General features: G+C 44.0%; 1 protein-coding gene across 7 annotated transcripts in view; it reads left to right on the top strand.

Moving 5' to 3' along the window:
• Positions 1-23,325, top strand: part of LOC101175306 (protein NLRC3) — a 43,816-nt gene that overhangs the window by 5,179 nt on the left and 15,312 nt on the right. For 5 of the 7 annotated variants that reach the window (XR_002872090.2, XM_023949377.2, XM_078937680.1 and 2 more), the window contains exons 3-10: positions 11,559-11,672; positions 12,198-12,293; positions 13,236-13,346; positions 13,518-13,696; positions 14,274-16,062; positions 16,270-16,443; positions 20,917-21,090; positions 22,734-22,907. Coding sequence is in view for 6 of the 7 variants with exons in the window: in XM_023949377.2 (XP_023805145.1) it covers positions 11,559-11,672; positions 12,198-12,293; positions 13,236-13,346; positions 13,518-13,696; positions 14,274-16,062; positions 16,270-16,443; positions 20,917-21,090; positions 22,734-22,907 (2,811 nt within the window). In the remaining variant the exon portion in view is untranslated. The remainder of the gene's footprint in view (positions 1-11,558; positions 11,673-12,197; positions 12,294-13,235; positions 13,347-13,517; positions 13,697-14,273; positions 16,063-16,269; positions 16,444-20,916; positions 21,091-22,733; positions 22,908-23,325) is intronic. The other 2 variants (XM_023949378.2, XM_078937679.1) reach the window with 2 other exon arrangements.

The following is a 23,325-nucleotide window of genomic DNA, read 5'->3' as shown; positions in this document are numbered from 1 at the left end:
TCTTGATATCAGCCACTTCAGTTATGGTCCGGTGGTACATCCCATGCAGGGGTTTGTCCTCCCATGAGGATCTGTCCTCCTTCACTGTATCCTCTGCTCTCCATTGCCTGAGACATTCACTGAGCACACTGTCAGTTGGGGCCTTGAACTTGATGTACTCATGCATCTTGGATGTCTCATCCTAGATAGTGGCTTCTACGCTCACTAGTCCTCACCCTCCTTCCTTGCGGCTAGCATACAGTCTCAGGGTGCTGGATTTGGGATGGAACCCTCCATGCATGGTGAGAATCTTTCGTGTCTTAACATCCGTGGTCTGTATCTCTTCCTTTGGCCATCTTATTCCTGCAGGGTATCTGATAACTGGCAATGCGTAGCTGTTTATTGCCCGGGTCTTAATTTTGCCATTGAGCTGGCTTCTAAGGACTTGCCTTACTCGTTGGAGGTATTTAGCTATTGCAGCTTTCCTTGTTGCCTGCTCCAGGTTGCCATTTGCCTGTGGGATTCCAAGGTACTTGTAACTGTCCTCGATGTCTGCTATTGTTCCTTCTGGGAGTGAGAACCCTCCTGTGTGGACTACCTTGCCTCTCTTTGTCACCATCCGGCTGCATATCTCGAGCCCGAATGACATCCCAATGTCAGTACTGTAGATCCTGGTGGTGTGGATCAGGGAGTCAATGTCACGCTCGCTCTTAGCATATAGCTTGATGTCATCCATGTAGAGGAGGTGACTGATATTGGCTCCATTTCTGAGTTGGTATCCATAGCCAGTCTTGTTGATTATTTGGCTGAGGGGGTTCAGACCTATGCAGAACAGCTGTTGGGACAGAGCGTCACCTTGGTATATTCCACATTTGATGGACACTTGTGCAAGTGGCTTACCATTGGCTTCAAGGGTGGTTTTCCACAGCTTCATTGAGTTTCCTATGAAGGCTCTTAGAGTCCTGTTGATGTTGTACAGCTCCAAGCATTCAGTGATCCATGTGCGTGTCATTGAGTCATAGGCTTTCTTGTAATCAATCCAGGCTGTGCACAGGTTGGTGTGTCGTGACTTACAGTCTTGAGCGACTGTTCTTTTGACCAGGAGTTGGTGTTTGGCTCCTCTGGAGTCTCTACCAATGCCTTTCTGTGTGTTGCTCATTGTGACGGTGTGGCACCGTCAGACGATGAGGGGGGGGGGGGGGGGGGGGGGGCGGCACACCGTGACTTATTGTTTGTGCATTTGTGTATTTTATGTTTTAAAATTACGACCTGTGGTGCCACCTGGACAATAATTGAGAGCAACGCCCAACAGGCGTGGCTTAAAGTTCAAAAGGGAGCACCACAGGTAGTGAAATGAGGAGTAAAACGGAGGTGTCAGGTGCTGTGTGGCCCTGCGTAGAGCTATTGTGTCCTGAAATAAAGACAGAACCTCCTCACCTTGGCTCCTCTGCACCATTTCGTGGTGGGACCCCGTCACACTCATGTATTGATCCATGTGCCTATTTATCTTGGTTGCAATGATGCCTGACATGAGCTTCCATGTTGTGGAGAGACAGGTTATTGGCCGGTAGTTGGGTGGGACTGCACCCTTTGAGGGATCCTTCTGGATCAGGATCATTCGCCCTTCCGTTAGCCATTCGGGGTGAGTCCCATCTCTTAGCAGCTGGTTCATTTGTGCTGCCAGGCGCTCATGAAGTGCGGTAAGCTTCTGTAGCCAGTAGGCGTGTACCATGTCAGGGCCCGGTGCTGTCCAGTTCTTGATACCTGAGACTCTTTCTTGGATGTCTGCCACTGTGATGGTTTCTGGATTCTGTTCAGGGAGGTTGCTATGTTATTTTCTCAGAGAGACCAGCCACTGGGCATTACTGTTATGTGCTGTCTCTTTCTCCCATATACTTTTCCAGTACTGTTCAGTTTCCAGCCTTGGTGAGTCTGCTCGGCTGTTTTGACCCTGCCACTGAGCGTATACTTTCGCAGGTTGAGTTGCGAAGAGCCTGTTTATTCGTCTGGCTTCATTGTCTCTTGTGTACCTCTTTAGGCGGCTTCTCAAGGCTAGGAGCCTTTGTTTGGTAGTTTCCAGTGCTTCAGGTACTTGCTTTCTCATTGTACCTCTTTGAGCCTCTGTCAGCTTACTCACATCCTTCCGAGTTGCCTTGATTTTGGCCTCTAAACGTTGCTTCCATGGTGGGTATTGTTTTCTCCCATGGTTATTCTCATAGCCAAGCATCTCAAGGATCACTGCTGCTGAAGTGTAGACCAGTTCATTGGTTTCTGTGATGGTTGTGGTAGGAATCGCCCTCAATGCTTCATTTACAATTTCCAGTAGACTTTCTGGCAGTGCATCACTTAACCGTTGTAGCTGGTGTCGGGGTTGCGTAGTGTTCATTCTAGACATGATCTTGTCTTTCAGGTCAGTTGCTGCCTCGCTCAGCATATCTGTAGTTGTTGGGGCTGTGTACCAAAGCCCAGGGTGGGAGTGTGGTATAGCCTCCTCTCTGACCTGTTGTTCTGGCTCTCCCGTGGTATTGTATTGTGTCGCTTCAATCTCAAGTTGTGACAGGAGTTGCCGCTTATGGATGTTCAAGCCTTGGGCTACCAGTTGTTTGGCAGTTAGCCTTGATTGTGGGTTTCAAAGCATCTATTCATTCCACATTCTCTGCATGTTTCCCCTCTGGGTGGGATTACTTGAGTAGTAGCATTCTAACAGAACTTTGTTCTCACATCTAGTCCATTTCCGTCTTGTTCCAGAAGCCCACTTTCCAGTAGGGACCTCTGGTCCCCCAGCACCTGACGCAGACCTTGTTTGGCCGGGCAACGTCTGAGCCGGCATGACATGTTGTTCATTGTCTCTCATGTTGTGAGGTTGGCGGTAGCGTTAAGGGTCTTGCCTGCATGGAACCCTCCATGCATGGTGAGGAGCTTTCGTGTTTTAACATCCGTGGTCTGTATCTCTTCCTTTGGTCATCTTAATATTCCTGCAGGGTATGTGATAACTGGAAGTGCGTGTAATGTTCTTTCTTAAAGAACTTAACTTTAAATATAATATACCACAAAACAGGCCAAGAAACGGTCTCATTCACTGTTTTACTTCCACCATCTTGAATCTCATACCTATTCCACAAATCCCGCGAGACTTTACAACAGAACCTTAGCAAATCACAGTGACACCTAGCGGTCGGAAAATTACATCCCTCTTTAACTAAAATAAAAATGCACTGCATTATCATGTAAACTTTGACAAGACTTAGTTTAACTAAAAAAAAAGAATAACCAAACTTAGCTGCTTGTCATCCATTCTAGGTAACATTAAATAATGAGAACATTTCCATTACCTGTGACAAATATTTAACCATCTTACATATCAAGTACTTGTTTTGGTTTAACAACCCATCCAGACTTTGGGACGTACACAGGCGGATGATCATTTGGCAAAGTGTCCTTTTCTTTACTTTGGGATTCAGCAGGTGTTGCCTGATTGATCTTCAGTTCCTTGACACTGAGGTCAGGCTGCTGAACTTCTTCCGCGCTCTGGACTTCTTTGCGGTCAGAATATCTCTCTCTCAGATGACGCCTGTTTCGTCTCAACGTTTGTCCTTCAGTTGTTGTGATGTGATAACTTCTGTTTGTATTTGCTGGTTGAGATACTGTTGCTGGTTTCCAGGAACCATCTTCTTGCTGGTAAGAAATGGATGTACCTGCAGATAGTCGGGTGAGAGGTTTAGCACATTTGTTAAAGAATGTCTGTTGACGCTGCTGGCAAACTTCCCTCTTAAAGCGCACACTTTCCTGACAGGTAACTTGTGGCTTCAGCTGCTCAGGTGTGTTGGGAAGTACTGAACGTAGTCTGCGGCTCATGAGTAGCTGTGCTGGTGAGTAAAGGTTGTCAACTGGGGTATTTCTGTATTCAAGTAAACTTAGATTGTCACTTATGACGATTTCTGTTGTTGGAAAATATAATCTGTCGCTTTGAGATTACTTTCCTTTTTGCATCTTCAAAAAGGTCGAGAAGAAGAAAACCACGGGATTCGGCCGGATTAAGTTTAACAAATTTATTCCCTAACAATATTTCTAAAAAGTAAAAGATAATAAAACAGAATAAAACAGATCGATCTGGGTGTCCAAAACCAAGGCCTGCAATACGCAAGAGGTTACATTCTGAATTCACATGCAGCTTGTCTGGAGACACAGGAAAGTTCCTTGAGTTCAGACTTTTAAGCATGTGGTCAGAACATCCTCCCCCGGGAGCAAGATGGCCGCCGAATCTCCGCCTTTGGTCGCTAGAGATTGGCTGACAGAGGAGCCCGCCTACTTCCTTCAGCCCATCCTTAGAATCACAGCATCTGGTCTCTGGGGGGAAACCTCACAGATAGACACGGTACGGAATCCCCATGGGTGGCAGGAACTGTCACCGCAGGAAGTCGATCCTAGAGCTTTGTTCTTCACACGTGAACGGACGCCTGGAGTGGTTCCCACAGCTGGCGTGTCAGAGATAGTTAATTTATGGCCCATGTCAGACCTACAACCAAATGGCCTTAGAAGATCAAAGACTGTTTTCTCCTGAAGGGATGAGTTCGAAACTCCAGCGTCACAACCTCTTTACATATGCAATGTTCAGGAAGCCCCTTTGAAATTCAAAGGAACCACACACAGTAAACCTGAAGGAAACCTTCAATGAAATAAAGATAAGATAAAAGCCTAGGAGAAATGAGAACCACAAAAAATAAATTCCTTCACTGTAAAATCATTCTCTGTAGCCGTGGTGAAGCAGCAGCAAGGGGTTTCTTTATGATGGACTCCAAGGCCTTGTGGTCTGATTCTACAACGACTTTTCTTCCATAAATTTACTCATGAAAGCGCTTGCTCTGCGGGAAGGACACACAACTGGTGTTATTTCTGCATCAACGTGAATATTGCATTCCCCTGAAAACACTCCTATGCTCTGAAACACATCTTTAATCTCCTCCAAGATGTTTTGCGAATCTGTGTCGATCTTTTCCCTTGTTACTGCCATCACGATTTTAATAAGGTTTAAATCTCTGGAGGCTTTCATTGCCAAAACTGGTGGTGAATTTGTGTCAACAACATTGAAATCCAACATCAGTGATTGGTCCTTGTGTTTACATCTTAATTTGCATGTGCCATCCACATTTAGGGAGTGTCCACCGTAGTCTGTGAGTCTGTGGTTTGCTGGTCGCAACATAACATTATGAAATAAAGTTTGAAAAAGGTTTGCTGCAATTGTGTTAGCTTGTGCCCTAGTACCTACTTTAAATCTAACTTTACGAGATGGTGAGCCAAGCTCCAAATCTGCATAGACTTGTTCATTACTTTGGCCTTCATTTTCAATTGTTATGCAGTCTATGTAAAGTCCTGTCTCTTCATCACTTGACTGATGACTGTTCTTACTTTCTCCCACTGATTGTAACATCTTGTGGCGAGGTTTTGGCTGGAAAGGAATTTTCGATCTGCAGGCCTTTGCAAAGTGATTAAACTTTCTGCACTTTATGCATTGCTTTCCTTTAGCTGGGCACGTGTCTTTTTGGCTGTGTTGCCATGCACACTGGCTGCATATCTTGTAGGCACCTGTCACATCTTTATGCCTTACAGCATTCTGTGGTGTAGCAGATCTGTACTATTTTTTGGAGACTGCATGAAGCGTGTCCTGGTGACTGTGCTCTTTGGTGCTTCCCATTGTCTTTAATTGCTGCTTTGCAAGCTCATGGGATCGTGCTATGTTGACAGCTTTGTCCAAAGTAAGCTCCGCCCCTTGGCTGAGAAGCTTGTCGCGCACAGGAGAGTTTGTGCCAAAAACGATGCGATCACGAACCATTTCATCACTGTTAGGGTAGCCACAGTCCTTAACTAATAACTTCAATTCGGTGACAAACTGCTCAAAAGTCAAAAGTGCTCAAAAGTGTTCACTGCATCTGTTGGTGGAAGTTGTTTATGTCGTATATAGGGTCAGCCTTTGGTGTGTTGTCATAGTACGTCTGTAGCTTTTTAGCTTCATCTCTTGTTAGGTTCCACGTGTTATAAACATCACGTCCTTTTTCTCCAACCCATAATAGTAGATAGCTGCATTTATCTGCCTCATCCTTTTCACGTAGGGGTCCGGTGAACATCAGCTCTGCATGCTGTCGGAACATCCGCCATGCTTCTGAAAGGTTCGAGCAATCCCAGTCCATCCTGGGGATAGGAACGCCGTAGGACTCTTTTTTAGACAGGGTTGACAGAAAATCCGCTATTCTGACACCATGTAATGTTCTTTTTTTAAAGGACTTGACTTTAAATTGAATAAACCACAAAACAGGCCAGGAAACTGTCTCACTGTTTTACTTCCACCATCTTGAATCTCACACCTATTCCACGAATCCCGCAATACTTTACAACAGAACAGGTAGGCACCTTAGTAAATCACAGTGACACCTAGTGGTCGGAATATTACAGTGCGTAGCTGTTTATTGCCCGGGTCTTATTTTTGCCATTGAGCTGGCTTCTCAGGACTTGACCCTCCTGTGTGGACAACCTTGCCTCTCTTTGTCACCATCCAGCTGAATTTCTCGAGCCCAAATGACATCCCAATGTCAGTACTGTAGATCCTGGTGGTGTGGATCAGGGAGTCAATGTCACACTCGTTCTTAGCATATAGCTTGATGTCATCCATGTAGAGGAGGTGACTGATGTTGGCTCCATTTCTGAGTCAGTATCCATAGCCAGTCTTGTTGATTATTTGGCTGAGGGGGTTCAGACCTATGCAGTACAGCAGTGGGGACAGAGCATCACCTTGGTATATCCCACATTTCAAGGATTCAAGGAGTGTTTATTGCCATTTTCAGTGAACAGGGCAGTTTCACAGAATTGCTGTGGTGCTAATGTGCAACATAAAACACTTAAGAATAGAAAAAATTGAACAACAGTAAACAAAATTAAAAAATGACACAATGGTCAGAACAATAAATAGAATAAGCATAATAAAACAGTGCAAACTGAGGATGATCAAGGTGCAGGTAGTTGACTGGGGACTGACTGGACATATAAGTGAAGTTTAAGGGGGGAGGAGTTAAAAGGGGGTTCATGAGTCTGACTGCAGAGGGAAAGAAACTTTTCTTATATCATGAGGTTCTGGTCCTGATGGACCTTAGTCTCCTGCCCGAAGGGAGTGTAGACCAAGTGGACCAGGTCCAGGGTGAGAAGGGTCGGCTGCTATCCGACTTTCACGTCACCGGGTTCTGGAGACGTATAGGTCCTGGACAGACGGAAGGCTGCAGCCAATCGCCTTCTCAGCTGAGTGCACAATACGCTGCAGTCTGTTAATGTCCCTGGTTGTGGCTCCAGCGTACCACACGGTGATGAAGGAGATGATGATGGATTCAATTATGGTCGTGTAGAACTGCACCATCATCTGGGCCGGCAGCATTGCTCTCTTCAACTGCCGCAGGAAGTACATCCTCTGCTGGGCCTTTTTGAGCAGAGAGCTGATGGACGGCTCCCACTTGAGGTCTTGGGTGATGGTGGTGCCGAGGAAATGGACAGAGTCCACTATGTTGATGGAAGAGTCTGTCGGGATGAGGGGGCTGTGACTTTCCTGAAGTCCACTATCATCTCCACTGTCTTCTGGGTGTTCAGCTCCAGGTTGTTGATGCTGCACCACGACACCACCCGGTCCACCTCCCTCCTGTAGGCAGACTCATCATCGTTAGAGATGAGCCCGATGAGGGTGGTGTCATCTGCAAACTTGATCAATTTGACAGAGTCGTAGCTGGAGGTGCAGCGGTTGGTGTACAGGGAGAAGAGCAGAGGAGAAAGTACACAGCCCTGTGGATATCCTGTGCTGATAAATTAGGTGGTGGAGACATTCTTCCGCAGTCGCAAACACTGCCTCTGGTCTATAAGGAAGTCAGTGATCCTACTGCAGGTGGAGTCAGGCACGTTGAGCTGGAGAAGCATTTCCTGGAGCAGAGAGGGGAGGATAGTGTTAAACGCCAGGCTAAAGTCCACAAACAGGATCCTAGCATAGGTACCTGGAGAGTCCGGATGCTGCAGGATGAAGTGGAGGGCCAGGTTGATAGCATCGTCTACAGACCTGTTGGCTCTGTAGGCGAACTTCAGAGGGTTCAGGAGGGGGGAGGCGAAGGACTTGGGGTAGGGGAGGACCAGGCATTCAAATGACTTCATAACTACAGACGTAAGTGCCACAGGCCTGTAGTCGTTAGGACCAGTCATGTGGGGCTTCTTGGGGACAGGGACTATGGTGGACAGCTTGAAGCAGGACGGGACATGGCAGGCCTCCAGGGAGGTGTTAAAAATGTCTGTGAAATGTCAGTTAGCCTGCACAGTGTTTCAGGGTGGCAGGGGAGATGCCATCCGGGCTAGGAGCCTTGTCACAGTCAAGTAAATTCCACCACGCTGCTGACTATTCGCTCCTGTCTCGCTCCTAATCTGGGTCTTACGTCCTACGTCAACTGAGTCCGCCTCACAAACTCTGAAAACCCGCTCTTCACGCAAGCCTCCTCTCCGTCAAGTCACCTGGACTCATTTCCCCACAATATCCGGTTGCCCTTTCAAAATAAAACTCATTTCTTACCTTCCACTTATCAGTCTTCTCCTTCCGGGTTACAGCAACTGGGTTCGTCTCATGTCACAGATCATGACAGAACGATCTGGCCAAAACCCCGACCCAGCTGACCCGGAAGGTCTCCGCCTAGCTGTCAACCAACAGGGAATCATGCTGGTACGCCAAGCCGACGCCCTGTCCCAGATGGCCTCAGCCCAACAAGACCTTTTCCGACGCCTCGACGGTATGACCCAAACCTTACTAGAGTTAAAAGGACAATTCTCAGGGGCCGCAGCTCCAGTCCCTGCTCCATCTTCCGGCAACATTGCTCCTTTCATTTCCGCCTCGAAAAAACTTTCGCCTTCAGCCAGAACCCTGTCACGGTGATGTAGAAAATTGTGGTTTTTTTTACTGCAATGCCAACTGTTATTTCAGCAGGCCCCCAGATACTACCATACGGATCACAGCAAGGTCACCATGATTGTTAATTCACTCCGTGGCAAGGCGTTACAATGGGCCCAAGCCTTCCTAGCGGCCGATTCTATCTCTCACCTACCATTCGAACGCTTCATCCGTGAGTTCAGACTCGTATTCGATCACCCTCGCAAACAGGAATAAGCCACCAGGCGGTTACTAAACCTAAAACAACGTAACCGGTCGGTCTCCGACCACGTCATAGATTTTTGTATCCTGGTGGTGGAGGCAGGATGGACAGACCCGGCGCTGCGAGGTAAATATATTTCAGGAACCTGAAAAACATTGACCATGCAGCCATACAAGAGGATATACAAAAACTCTCTCTGCCATCACCACTCACCTCAGTTAATGAATCTGTTGACCGCTAAAATTCTACACTTCATAACATTCTGCAATCCCATGCACCCCTGAAATCAAAAACTGTCTCTTTCACTAGATCAGCCCCGTGGTACACAGAGGAACTGCGAATTCTTAAAAGACTTGGACGAACCATGGAACGAAGACTCGTAAAAAACAACCTGACAGTACAAAAACAGGCCTATCGAGACCATCAAAAACTCTACTGTAGAGCTCTTACAATAGCCAGGTCAAAGTTCTATTCCCACAAGATCAATAGCAACACTGGAAATTCAAAACAGCTGTTTTCCACCATACACTCTCTGCTTAAGCCCCCCACACTTACCCATAGTGACGCTAGTGTCAGCAGCTGTGATAGATTCATGGATTTTTTTCACCAACAAAATATCTTCCATAAGATCTAACTTCCTACCCACTACTACTATTCCCACCTCATCTGAAAACCCGACTGTACCAACAGTTCCAAGGTCCCTTTCTGAATTCACACCCACTACACAGAAAGAATTTGAGGCCATCTTAAGGACTATGAAATCCTCAACCTGCTCAATTGACCCCCTCCCAACAGCCCTGATCAAAGACAACATTTCAATTATCAGTCCAATTATCACAACTATAATAAACCAATCACTACAAGCCAGTCATGTTCCCCTTGCTCTCAAAACCGCCATCATTAGACCACACTTGAAAAAAAACGGCACTGGACCCTGATAACTTGGCAAACTACAGACCCATTTCCAACCTACCATTCCTGTCCAAGGTTCTTGAAAAAGTTGTCGCTGCTCAGCTCCACCATCATCTCTCAACGCACAGCTTGTATGAAAAATTTCAGTCTGGCTTCCGGCCAGCTCACAGTACAGAGACAGGCCTGGTCCGAGTCATGAATGACCTACTCATAGCTGCGGACCAGGGCTCCCCATCTCTACTCTTCCTTCTTGACCCATCCGCTGCATTTGACACTGTGGATCACGGCATTCTCCTTAACCGTCTTCATACTACTGTTGGACTCTCTGGGAACATACTCAACTGGTTTAAATCATATCTCACAAACAGGACAGAATATGTGGCTCTGGGAACTGCTAAATCTCACACACACACAGTCACCTGCGGAGTTCCTCAAGGCTCTGTTCTTGGACCTTCACTCTTTACCATCTACATATCTCCACTTGGACAAATCTTTCGTAAACACAACATTTCATTCCACTGTTACGCCGACGACACACAATTATATGTAAAAATGAATTCCACTCCCACCCTAACTTTTTCTGCCCTCCAGGCATGTCTCGAGGAGATAGAAGCATGGATGGCTGAAAAGCCGTGGCTTCCAATACTTGGTGGAATGGGAAGGGTATGGACTTGAGGAGCGCTCTTTGGTCTCCCGCTCCCTCATCATCGACCCTTCCCTCATCTCCGACTTTTACCGTGCCCACACGGATCGGTGTCCTGTCTATGTCTGGCGGTTTTCAGATGACTTTTGGGCTGGAAAACTGTGACTCTATCTGGCAACGCTGGCGCGAACTCTCAGTCTGTCATCAGCGAGTTGGTCTCTGCCCTGCGGCACGTCAAGTTCCCGGCAGAAGATCGGAGTGTTTATTGAAGCCGCCCCGCGTGTCTCCTCCTGCTATCAGCTCTGCAGGTCTCTCCCGATAAATACGAGCTCATTACGAAGCTGGTTTTTTACGTGGCTCGCGCTTTGTGCGGAGCCAGCAGTGCCTTTGAAATGCCATGAAAAATGAACAAACTAAAATAAAATTTATTTATTAGAAAATACTCATTATTTACCAAAGTCACAGGGAGCCACAACAGATGGATGAAAGAGCCACATGTGGCTCCGGAGCCATGGGTTGCCGACCCCTGTTTTAGAGCATAGGTGTCAAACTCTAGGCCTCAGGGGCTAGTGTACTGCTTATTTTTTAACCAACCTGCCATTGAAGCTCCTTTTTGGCTGAACACACCTGATCCAGGTAATCAACAGCAGATGAGGCAAGATTTCTGAAAAACCAGCAGGTCGGCCCTTGACGCCTGGAGTTTGATACCCCTCCTTTAGAGGTTCCTCGGATTCCTTATTCTTTGTCGTTTTTATATTTTTCTGGTCTTTTAGCCTTGTTTCTTGGTTGTTTAAAAAGAAAAAAGTCTGAGTTTTTCTTCCTTCGGTTTCTTGAACAAATTTTTTAAGACATCTCTGTGTTTACAGACGTCAGCTGCTAAGACAGCAAGGTCAGTCTGCAGGTCCCAGCTGTGAGTCGGTAAAGAGCGACTTCTCCAAAGATCTGCCTATAAACTTCAGAGAAGCCCCTGGACCTTCAGAGTAAGTCTCTCAGATTTGACTCTTGATAGATTAATAAAAAAATTATGTTAATTGTTAGTCAAATGGTTTTGTTTACAAGCTTTGATCCACAACAGAATGGGCCACTTGATGCCAGTCTGAATATAGACCAAACGCAAGATTTGAGACTTGGTCCAGAACAAATTAAGCTGACTCAATGCAGAACAAAGTCATTTTCCACTCTGAGTATATCCTTAAACATTTAAACTTGTAATCCAAATTTTTTTTTTTTTTTACAAAAAAAAAACTGCAACAAAACCAACAGACGAACATGCAAAGAACCTGCAATAACTGAATTACAGTACATGTTCTACTTTGTATGAGAACAGCTTAGAGATGTGGAGGTTTTGATTCTGTTTCTTCAGAAGTTCCAGGGATTCCTTGGTCTTTGTAGTTTTGATGTTTTTCTGGTCTTTTAGCCTTGTTTCTTTAAAAAAAAAAAGTCTGAGTTTTTCTTCCTTCGGTTCTTGAACAAATTTTTTGAAAAAGACCTCTCTGTGTTTACAGATGTCAGCAGTCTGCAGGACCCAGCTGTGAGTCAGTAAAGAGTGACTTCTCCAAAGACCTGCCTATAAACTTCAGAGAAGCCCCTGGACCCTCAGAGTAAGTCTTTCAGATTTGACTCTTGATAGATGAATAAAGAAATTATGTATATTGATTCTGGTTGTGTAAACTAAGGCTGTATTCAGACTAGTCACATTTGGTTTGCTTAAAGTGAACCAGAGTTCGTTTCTTCCGATAATCCAAAACAATTTTTCAGTCTGAATGCACCCAAGCGGACCCTGGTCCTGGACCAGGAACCGCTCTCAGCCATACCAAAGTAATAAGTACAAAGTGTAGTTCCCGACATTCCCATAAAGTTCCAATAAGTTAACTGTCCCGATGAGGATTGTAAAGCATGCGTCTTTATCTTGTTGTTTTTGACAGAAAAAAAATGACAGAAAAGATCTTTCGTCACATGGTTTTGTTTACAAGCTTTGGTCCACAACAGAATGGTCCGAAGCTGACTCAATCCGGAACAAAGGACTTTTCCAGTCTGAGTACATCGTAAAACATTTAAGATTGTAATCCAAACTGGGTTTTTTTCAACATAAAAAGCTTCAACAAAACCAACAGATGAATATGCAAAGAACCTGCAACACCTGAATTACAACACGTCTTACTTTGTATGAATACAGCTTAGATATGTGGAGGTTTTGATTCTGTTTCTTTTAGAGCATAGGTGTCAAACTCCAGGCCTCAGGGGCCAGTGTACTGCTTATTTTTTAACCAACCTGCCATTGAAGCTCCGTGTTGGCTGAACACACCTGATCCAGGTAATCAACAGCAGATAAGGCAGGATTTCTGAAAAACCAGTAAGTCGGCCCTTAACACCTGGAGTTTGATACCCCTCCTTTAGAGGTTCCTCGGATTCCTTGTTCTTTGTCGTTTTTATGTTTATCTGGTCTGTTAGCCTTGTTTCTTGGTTGTTTAAAAAAAGAAAGTCTGAGTTTTTCTTCCTTTGGTTCTTGAACACATTTTTTTAAGACATCTCTGTGTCTACAGATACCTGCAGCTAAGACAGCGAGGTCAGTCTACAGGTGAGTCGGTAAAGAGCGACTTCTCCAAAGACCTGCCTATAAACTTCAGAGAAGCCCCTGGACACGTTCTGTCACAGTAAGACTTTTTGATGTTGACCAACAGTTAGGACATCTGATCTTCAACAACAACAACTGTTCCTTGTTCTTAACATGTTCATCTTCATTTGTCTGAGCCAGAGTTCATGGTTAGCTTTCTACCTAATGACTAATAATTTTTCTGCCAATCATTTATCCTTGGTGTCCACAGAAGAAAGGAGGAGGAGAGGCTGCCCGGCTGTGATCTGTGCCAGGATGTCCTGGAGGATCCAGTTTCAATCAGCTGTGAGCATCGGTTCTGCAGGCAGTGCATCACCTCATCCTGGGGCCAATATTCACCTTCTTCTGGACTTTTATCCTGTCCCCAGTGTGGGGAAAGATCCAAAAACAGTGAGTCAGAACTAAAGAGTTCGACGTGAGACTTAGTGTTGTCATGGTTTGGGTTTCTTTGTATTGGTTTTTGCTTTCCATTTTGGTCACTGTCATGTTAGATTTATGTTTCCTGTTTTATTTTGAAGGGTTTCCTGTTTTTTCATGTTTTTGAGTTTTACTTCCTTGGTCCCAATCTACCCTGATCATGTTCACCTGTGTCTTGTCTGTTTTGTCTGTATATAAGTCTTGTCTCTGCCTTCCTCTTGTGCCGGTCCATTAATGTCTTTAATATCTCTAATGTCTCTCATGTAATGTCTGTAACGTCTCTTCCCTGTCTGTCTTCTGCCATATTTTCAAGTTTTGCCCACAGTGAGTTTAGTTTTGTTTTCCTGCTCTGCAGCGTCTTATGTTAGTGATTAAACCCCTAGCCCTGGAACCTGTTCCTCCGTCTCTGCATTTTGGGTCCTTCATGCTCCCCAGCCCTTCCAAACTTGCAAATGTCTACCCGCTGATGGACTTGTTTATGAAAAATGACCTTCTACAGATGTTGGGTTGAAGGACTTTTCTTCTGCTCTGTTCTTTTCTTGTGTTTCAGCAGATGCTAGTCTCCCGGAGCTTTTAGATGAACATCAGATTAGTCTGAGGAGGAGATTTGAACAGGTGGTTGAAGGAACAGAAGAAGGAGAAAGAAGATCACTTCTCAACAGGATTTATACAGAGCTGTACATCACAGAGGGACTGAGAGAGGAGGTTCACACCGAACATGAAGTGAGTCAGCTGGAGACAGCCTACAAAACCAGCAGGCTTCATGATGCTCCAATCAAAAACAAAGACATTCTCAAAGCCTTACCAGGCGAACATGGATCCATCAGAGTGGTTCTAACGAGTGGTGTGGCTGGAGCTGGAAAAAGCTTCTCAGTGCAGAAGTTCACTCTGGACTGGGCTGAAGGCTCAGAGAACCAAGACATCCATGCTGTGGTTCCTCTGTCATTCAGGGAGGTGAACTTGATCAGAGATGAGCAGCACAGTATTCTCTCATTGATTCAGCTGTTCCATCCAACACTCCAGAAGATCCCAGCAGAACAGCTGTCTGTCTGGAAACTTCTGTTCATCTTTGATGGTCTTGATGAAAGCAGACTTTCTCTAGAATTCAATAACAGTGAGGTGGTGTCTGATGTTACACAGAAGTCCCCAGTCAGTGTTCTATTGACAAACCTCATCCAGGGGAATCTGCTTCCCTTAGCTCAGGTCTGGATCACATCAAGACCTGCAGCAGCCAATCAGATTCCTCCTTCATGTGTGAACAGGCTGACAGAAGTACGAGGCTTTAATGATGCTCAGAAGGAGGAGTACTTTAGAAGGAGGTTCCCTGATGAAAACATGTCCAACAGAATCAACTCTCACATCAGGAACTCCAGGAGCCTCTACATTATGTGTGAAGTTCCAGTCTTCTGCTGGATCACTGCTGTGGTACTGGAGCACATTTTGACAACAGAGCAGATAGGAGAGCTGCCCACCACCCTGACTGACATGTACTCGCACTTCCTGATAGTCCAAACAAAGAGGAAGAAGAACAAGTACCAGCAGGAACATGAGAAGGGTCCACAGGAGCTCATAGAGGGTGACAATGAAGTTCTTCTGAAGCTGGGAAAGCTGGCCTTTGACAATCTGGAGAAAGGAAACATCATGTTCTATCAAGAAGACCTGGAGCAGTGTGGTCTGGATGTCACAGAGGCATCTGTGTACTCTGGAGTTTGTACTGAGATCTTCAGAAGAGAGTGTGAGATCTTCCAAAAACCAGTCTACAGCTTTGTCCATCTGAGCGTTCAGGAATTCCTGGCTGCAGTCTACATGTTCCACTGTTATGTCAAAAGGAACAAGGAGGTGATAGAAGGATTCATGAAATATGACGTGAACAGCCTAGCTCTAGACGAGTTTTTGAGCAGAGTCATGGAGAAATCTCTGCAGAGCAGAACCGGACACCTGGACCTTTTTGTACGCTTCCTCCATGGCCTCTCTATGGATTCCAACCAGAAAATCTTAGGAAGCCTTCTGGGTCGCACAAGCAAGAACCAAAAAAATGTTCAGGCAGTCATCCAGAGGATGAAAAAGATCAGTGTTAAAATGTCTCCCGACAGAGGCATCAACATCTTTCACTGTCTGATGGAGATGAAGGATCGTTTAGTTCATCAGGAGATCCAACAATTTCTGAAGTCAGAGAACCAATCAGAAAAGAAACTTTCAGATATCCACTGCTCAGCTCTGGCATACATGCTGCAGATGTCGGAGGAAGTTCTGGATGAATTGGACCTGAACAGATACAACGCAACGCCAGATGGTCGTCGAAGACTTATCCCAGCTGTGAGGAACTGCAGGAAAGCCTGGTAAGGCTCACGAGAATTATAATCAAGAGTCAAGTAAAAAGTAGTTTTTTTGTTTTTTAAGCGGCTGACCCAAAGTTTCTGACTACAGTGTTGAGTAAGCATAGTTGTGGTCTAGATTTTGTCCAGTTTAACATAAAACATGGACCAAATCTTGCTTGTTACCCTGTTATTGTTTGAGTTTTTAATTTGAATTCTTGTTCATGATAGGCTCTCTGGCTGTGGACTCTCAGAGACTCACGTGGAAGTTGTGGCCTCAGCTCTGAAGTCCAACCTGGGGCATCTGACTGAACTGGACCTGAGTAAAAACAAAGTTAAGGATATGGGGATGGAGGCACTGTCTGCTGGACTGGAGAGATCAAACTGCAAACTGGAGACTTTGAGGTCAGAACAAAGGAGGAATTTGTTTAATTCTTTTTTCTAGTAAAAAATATTTCATTAAAGTTCTTTTAAAATATTAAAATATGTTATACCATGGTCCGGGTGAATACTCGATTCTGATTGGCTGCTGGGTGTGCATTAAAACCTGATAACCGCACGGTGAAAAAAGAAATTCCGGTCACCTAGCTTAAATGTTTTGTATCACTGCGCCGGCTTCTTTAAAACAACCTTTTGCTTCATCATTTGGACAAAAACAAGCGGTAAGAGGTGAACTTTCTCTCTGAACTGATGCTTTATTCAACCCATCAGAAAGATCAGCATATATATATCGCCAAATCTTGACTGCAGCGGTGGTGCTGCGCGACGCAGACTATTTGTTACGTAACAAATAGTCTGCTTTTTGTGAGAAAAGGGATCCAAATCGGAAAAAAAACAAGAATGAAGGACTGAAAACTGGTTAATATGTATTGATTTTGTAAGTGACCATGGTATAAACATGTTAATGGCTGACGAAGTGTGCGTTATTACTTTTTAACGCACTTTGCTTCGCGTTGGATAGTTCAGGCTTCCACGGCGTGCGTTAAAAAGTAATATTGCACACTTCGTCGGCCATTAACCCTTACTTATAGAATAGACTACCTTGCAGAATACCATCGGTATCTTGTGACTATGTGGAGGGCGAACTTATGTGTTTGGACTGTAAGTTAATCATCTTTTCTGAAGCTTTGTTATATAAAACTTTAATCACACCTGCCCTTCGGGTGGATATAGGCCATCTGTGGGTGAAAAATTGGCAAATCTGTACGTAGGACTCTTGTGGCCCACAGGAAATATCAGGAGCATAGTCCACTAAACCACTCAGTCAATTTTTTTTTTCTACGGGCATACTGGGGGCAACAGGTTATAGTGAGCACTTAGACAACACAAGAGTAAGTCAGGGGGAAGTAGGTGAGATGCAGGCGTGTTCTATGAATTTTTATTTTCAACCGTCTCAACCCTGTGCAGTGCTCAAGGAGACCGTTAGTTGCTGTTTAAGTGATAAGTATGTGCTCCTTGCATGCAGCCTAACTGTTAGAAGTTAGAAAATTAGACCATCAGACAGTATTTTGTGTGAGGCATTTATGAATCACATGCACATCCCATGACTGCAGCATGTGTGCGCAATCAATAAGGGGGCACCACTCGCCCCTCACTAATGACCAGAGTGTGGCGCAAAGGCGCAGTCTGACACCATCACTCATATGTGTAACTTACATTGTCCTTGCAAATACTTCACAATACACTTACCACACTCATAACAATGGTACATTCCATCTCCATGACATCCTTTGAGGTGGCTGTACATGTTATGCTTTTCTGGCTTTGTTTTTTTCTCATTTTCTTTTCTCTGGTTTCTGTGCGGGATGGCTGTGGCTACACCCATTCTCCTGGTGATCCCTGGAGCAGTCACAGCTGCCTGCACTTTGTTAATCAGTTTTGACTTCATTTAAGGAAGTCTCTCTGACCCCTTAGTGTCTGCTAGCCCTTGTGCTATCTTAGATGACCCCACCCTTACATTGACGTGTTCTCCCTACCATGACAAAGGTGGATAAAGGTGGAAAGATTTCATGTAATCCACGGACACCAGTGAGGATCACAAATCATTGAAGAAAAAAAGGTTCAGAGCACTGTCTAGTGGGTCTAGATGACCCAACTCCCAACGTTAAAGTGCCTTGGATAGCACAAGGGTTACTTGTGTGAGGTTTCTAGGTGCATGTGACCAAGGCATTAACTGCAAATGTGAAGTTGCACTCTCCCCCCAAGACCAACAAATCTAGGGCTCTTTGGCTTTCTCAAGATCTCATTGATGCTGGTCCATTCTCTGCTAGTTTCTAAAGAATTCACCTCCATACTGCACTGCTCCAGGATCTTTCTGCTGCATGTTACGCTCCAAATGGTGTCTGCACTAACTGGATCTTGATTTTTGTGGTTGCCCTGCTGTTTTGATTTGATTTGAAATGGTTTATTTCAAGCAATCAAATTAGAATACGCAAAAGCAATACAATCATCAGTTATACATTCATACAATGACGAATCAGACTTAGGATAATTAGACATATTAATAAAGATTGCTTGAAAGGGAGTGGAAAGAAGCAAATTTATATAATCCCACCCCGTTATACCGTAACCATTTTGTTACATGATTTATCATTATCCGGTTCCAAGCTTTTATCAGACAGAATTAAAAATCATAAAGTATCAATGAAGCACATGACAAAGATGAATTACTTAATTATTATGTAAAAATAACTGAAACTTTCAGAAGTCAACATGCCAAATGCAGATCAGTAATCCAAATATATGCAGATTATGTTACTCATAAGTCATTGATATATATATAAAAATAATACTATATCAGTAAAATAGACATAATACTGTTTCAGAGATTTTTATGGCAAAATTTCATCAAGTATCAAAAGTTAAAAATATGTGCAAAATAATGTCACATTAGGAAAAAATTATGAATCAATTAATTGATTTATCGAGCAAGTGAAGTAATATCATTAAAAGTCAATCAATTAAAACATTTTCAATAATTGATTAATCATTTGTTTTACTATTTTTTTGTATTTTGTATTTAATTATTTTTTTTTTTATAATAAAGTAATGCTGTGAGGGAAAATAAAAAGGGTCCAAAATCTGTCGATTGTCCAAGGCTGGTATTCTTTCCTCTGCTGATTAACAGCCGTTCTTCTGGTTTTAAACAGAGTTAATAGTTCTCTTCGATGTTATGTCTGCAGACATTAGATGGAGGGCCATGTACTTCTTCAGCTGATATCAGCGGCCCCTAAGAGTTGAAGTCAAGTTGTCTGCATGTCAGAGCTTAGCTGTTAATTAGGTCACTTCAGACTTATAAAGAAAGTGTTGCATCCAGGGGTCATATTTCTTGAAATTATTTGTCCCTTTGATTTATTACTGCATGTTGTTTCAGAGGACCGTGATCAAACACTTCTCAAAGTCCTTCATGTTGTCCACAACCAGAACCTTGGCCCGGTCCGGTGGACCGAGTGGTTTGACGTAAATCCTGCAGCCTTTAACCCAAGTGTTCCCAATCTGCTTACGCTTCCTGAGGAGCCTGGCATGTTTAGCGATTTCAGCATTCCTTCTGGTCAGATGGTCGTTTAGATAAACAGCAGATCCTTTGAGATTTTTGCATTGATTCATCAGAGCTTGTGTTTTTGATTCACAAACCTGATGAGGATCGCTGGTTTATCCGTCTCCTTTCTCCTGGGGAGCGGGTGGCAGGTCTCGATGGTGTTGAGATCCAGGGAAATCCCTTTAGATTTGAGTAATGATTCTACTTGATGTTCCAGAGACTCTCCACGGCTCTGTTTCAGAGCTCCTAGCGCTATTAGCATTAGCAATACTAACTCCAGCTGCATTTAGCTTTGCCCGAGGTTTGATCGGTACTCCAGTGAGAATTACATTATTCATTCTTACTTTTTGTTCCACATCGTCCAGTCCGGTTATCTCTTTGCTCGTTCTGAGCACGGAGCCTCATGAATTCTTCCAATAGCACTAAGAGTGGAGTTAGCTTAGCATTCACTTGTTCCATAATGGGATATAACGTAGCTTGGATGTCATCAAGAGACTTTTTAAGTTTTCGTATTCCTGGTTTTTCTTAGGGGCCATGGTCAGCTCTCTTTTTTTCGGAGAAAATCAACTTTTTTAGTCGTTTGAAGATAGTTGTATAGCCGCCGTGAGCTCCCACGCGGCCCGCTGTAACCCGGAACCGGAAGTCAACTGTTCCACTTTAAAGGCCTGTTTGTGTGCAGCTGTCTCCTATATCTCTGTGCTTGTAGCCAAATTATTCAGTTTGAACGGGTGGAGAATGGGTGGCCTTGATCTTTCAAAATGATCTACACCCCTTTGTCTTGTCTGTTCTGCATGAGGCATTCTCTCTACTAACTTTCTTCTTAGTCAGAGGTACACTTGTGGTAGCCCTGCAGTAGACAGGCAAACTTCCATGGGGGTTCTCTACCCTCACCTCACAATAGCAGGGATGGCCTCCAGCATCCTCCACGAGTGTCATGGAAGAAGCTGGGGCCTATCCAGCATCCTCCATAGGACCAAAGTAAAATTATTCATAGTGCATGGATGGCAAAGCTTTGGTGGTTTTATCTTTGTTGTTAGTTTTAATGTGATACACATCACAGATTTCTTTAGGCTACTGGACTTTTGAAACAAAAAATAGACTTATCAAAAATACACAATGAGTGTCTGTGAGATGATTTCTGCTGTAGTAGATTGGAGCTTTTTGAAGATAGCATAAGTCGAAATGTTGAACTGAGGAGCAGTCTTTTTTTTAACTTCTTTTATTTTCTGGATAAGGATTGTTTTATGAGCAAGATCATCTCTAGAAGAATCACTGAAAAGACATCCAAATGTGTCTGTGCAGCAAGACTTCATGCTTTTCTTGTTTAAATCTTTGTTTAGGTTGGTTGGCTGCAGCTTATCTGAGCTGACCTGTGCTGCCTTGAGCTCAGCTCTGAAATCCAACCCGTCCCACCTGACAGAACTGGACCTGAGCAAGAACATGCTGCAGGACGTAGGAGTGGAGCACCTTAGTTGGTTTCTGCAGAATCCAGACTGCAGATTGAAAACTCTGAGGTCAGTTTCTGCATCTAATAAGCCAAAGTTCACAGAGACCCTTAAATATTTACAAGGATCTAAAAGAGATTTTTTACACATACATGAATAAACAGACTGTTGTCTATTTTACTGTATGTAATGCTTCTTCTTTGGATAAACAATGTTTGTTGGTTTAGGTTTTTTTGCTCAGGGTTCTACAAACTTGTCCCTCTCACGCAAAAAAACAACATGTATGATTATCACATGTTTGTCCATTCATGCTGCCTTTTGCTTTCTCATAGTACACAGAAAAATAGCCAAAAGTCATGGCTGCTACTATTGCACTACTCAAAATAAGTTAGATATATTATGAAAAATATTTCTGGGATTGGCAGGCAATTATATTACATTGATAGATGCACTTCATTGTGTGTTTTCCCTGTAATGGCCTCAATGTGTACTGGGTGTCTTACTTTTTAGCGTCAAAACCAAACAATTCTAAAACAATTAATGGGGCATCAATTTAAACGTTCTGTGGGGAGAAAAAAGATGATTTTGCGAGTGAGTCATTCTTAAGTTATCATTCAAACATCCATGAACACGTGATGTCGCTTAACCGACACGCAGCGTCACCTGGCCATAGCGTCTTCAGGTTGGACAGTCAGATGTTGACATCAGCAGACTTGCATCAAGACACAGTACTGGCAGTCTGTGACAGACCCAGGAGTGGAGCCCCGACAGTGACAGACCACAACCTTGACCTGAACCTAAGAACCTCTGACCTCAGACATGGTTTAGAGAATGCCACACAGCTGCAGGCCGGTATACCAAATGTGAGGGGTATGGGCCAAGTGGCCATTGCAGATGACCCCCATGACCCCCCCATGACGCCAAGACTCCCCCGAGAATGTTTGCATTGTATGGGAACAAGACCATGTGACCTAGAAAATGCAGCAATGCTCTACCGTCTTGTTCATTGATGAGTGTCGGGTAACCTCGCACAGATATGATGGTCGCAAGTGTTGCTGGAGACTGTGAGGTGAGTGATACGATGAGGTCAACATCGTCCCTAGGCTTTTGTGGAGGAGGTGCAAAAGTCTGGGCAGGAATCCCCAATCAGATAACCCAGTCACTACACGTTCTTACCTAAGAGACATCATGGAACCATCATCATCCTCCAATTCCATCAGTACACCCCCAACTTCCTGCTCATTGTTAATAATGCTCCACCACATGGAATTATAACAGCTGGAATTATAACAGCTGGACTTCAGGAAGTGGGAGTGTCTCATATGGTTTAGCAAGCAATGCCCCCTTTACTTAAATTTAGACAAAAAAGGAAAAGCATTTGTAAGTAACAATATCCCTAACTCATTGTGAGTAGTGTAATTGCACAGCTGCTAAACCAGTTAAATAAATCCACTTCAAAATAAACACTTTCACCCAGTTCTTAGTAGGACTATTACAGAACAGTTCAAACAATAACATTTTTCCATAAACAGAAGAGCAAAAACCAAACATCAGTTGGTCTTGGATGATGGATTTGTTATTGTTTTTTTTTTACACAGCACGATTTTTACTAAATGTACTTTGATGATCTCAAAGACTATTGTGTTGAACTGTGACACCTTCTTTGAAGGTCTTAGTAATTTATAAAACTGCGATATTTGAATAATTATCAGGTTGATGGAATGCGGCTTGTCAGGGCTGAGCTGTGCTGCCCTGAGCTCAGCTCTAAAATCCAACCCGTCCCATCTGACTGAACTGGACCTGAGCAAGAACATGCTGCAGGACGTGGGAGTGGAGCACCTTAGTGGGTTTCTGCACAATCCTGACTGCAGATTGAAAACTCTGAGGTCAGTCTCTACATCTGTTGCTAGTCTGTTTGTTTTTCCCCATCCCTAATATTGGTTAGGGTTCTATGGTGTCAAATTCATGCCTAAACTATTTGGCATCAAAACTGTAAAACCAGGAATCAAAACCCGAATTCTGCAAACCAAAACCCAAAATCTGCGAACCAAAACCCATAATTTGCAACCAAAACTCAAATCTGCAAATCAAAATTCATAAATTGAGAACCAAAACCCATAATTTGCAACCAAAAGCTATAACCTAAAGCGCAATCATATTTCTCAGGTGCTGATTTGTTTTCTCGCTGTTCTGAAATCGTCTTTTTGAGTTGCGCTTTTATTTTGAAATCGTCTTTTGAGTTGAGCTTTTTTTTTTTTGCGGTTGCGATTCTAAAACCTGTCACACACGTAAAAACAGCGCCAC

Source organism: Oryzias latipes, chromosome 19 (assembly GCF_053564925.1).
Source record: "Oryzias latipes strain Hd-rR chromosome 19, Olatipes_Hd-rR_3.1".
In the NCBI taxonomy this organism is placed as follows: Eukaryota; Metazoa; Chordata; class Actinopteri; order Beloniformes; family Adrianichthyidae; genus Oryzias; species Oryzias latipes.
Note: the sequence above shows the minus strand (reverse complement) of the source record. Positions and strands in the feature narration are given on the sequence as shown.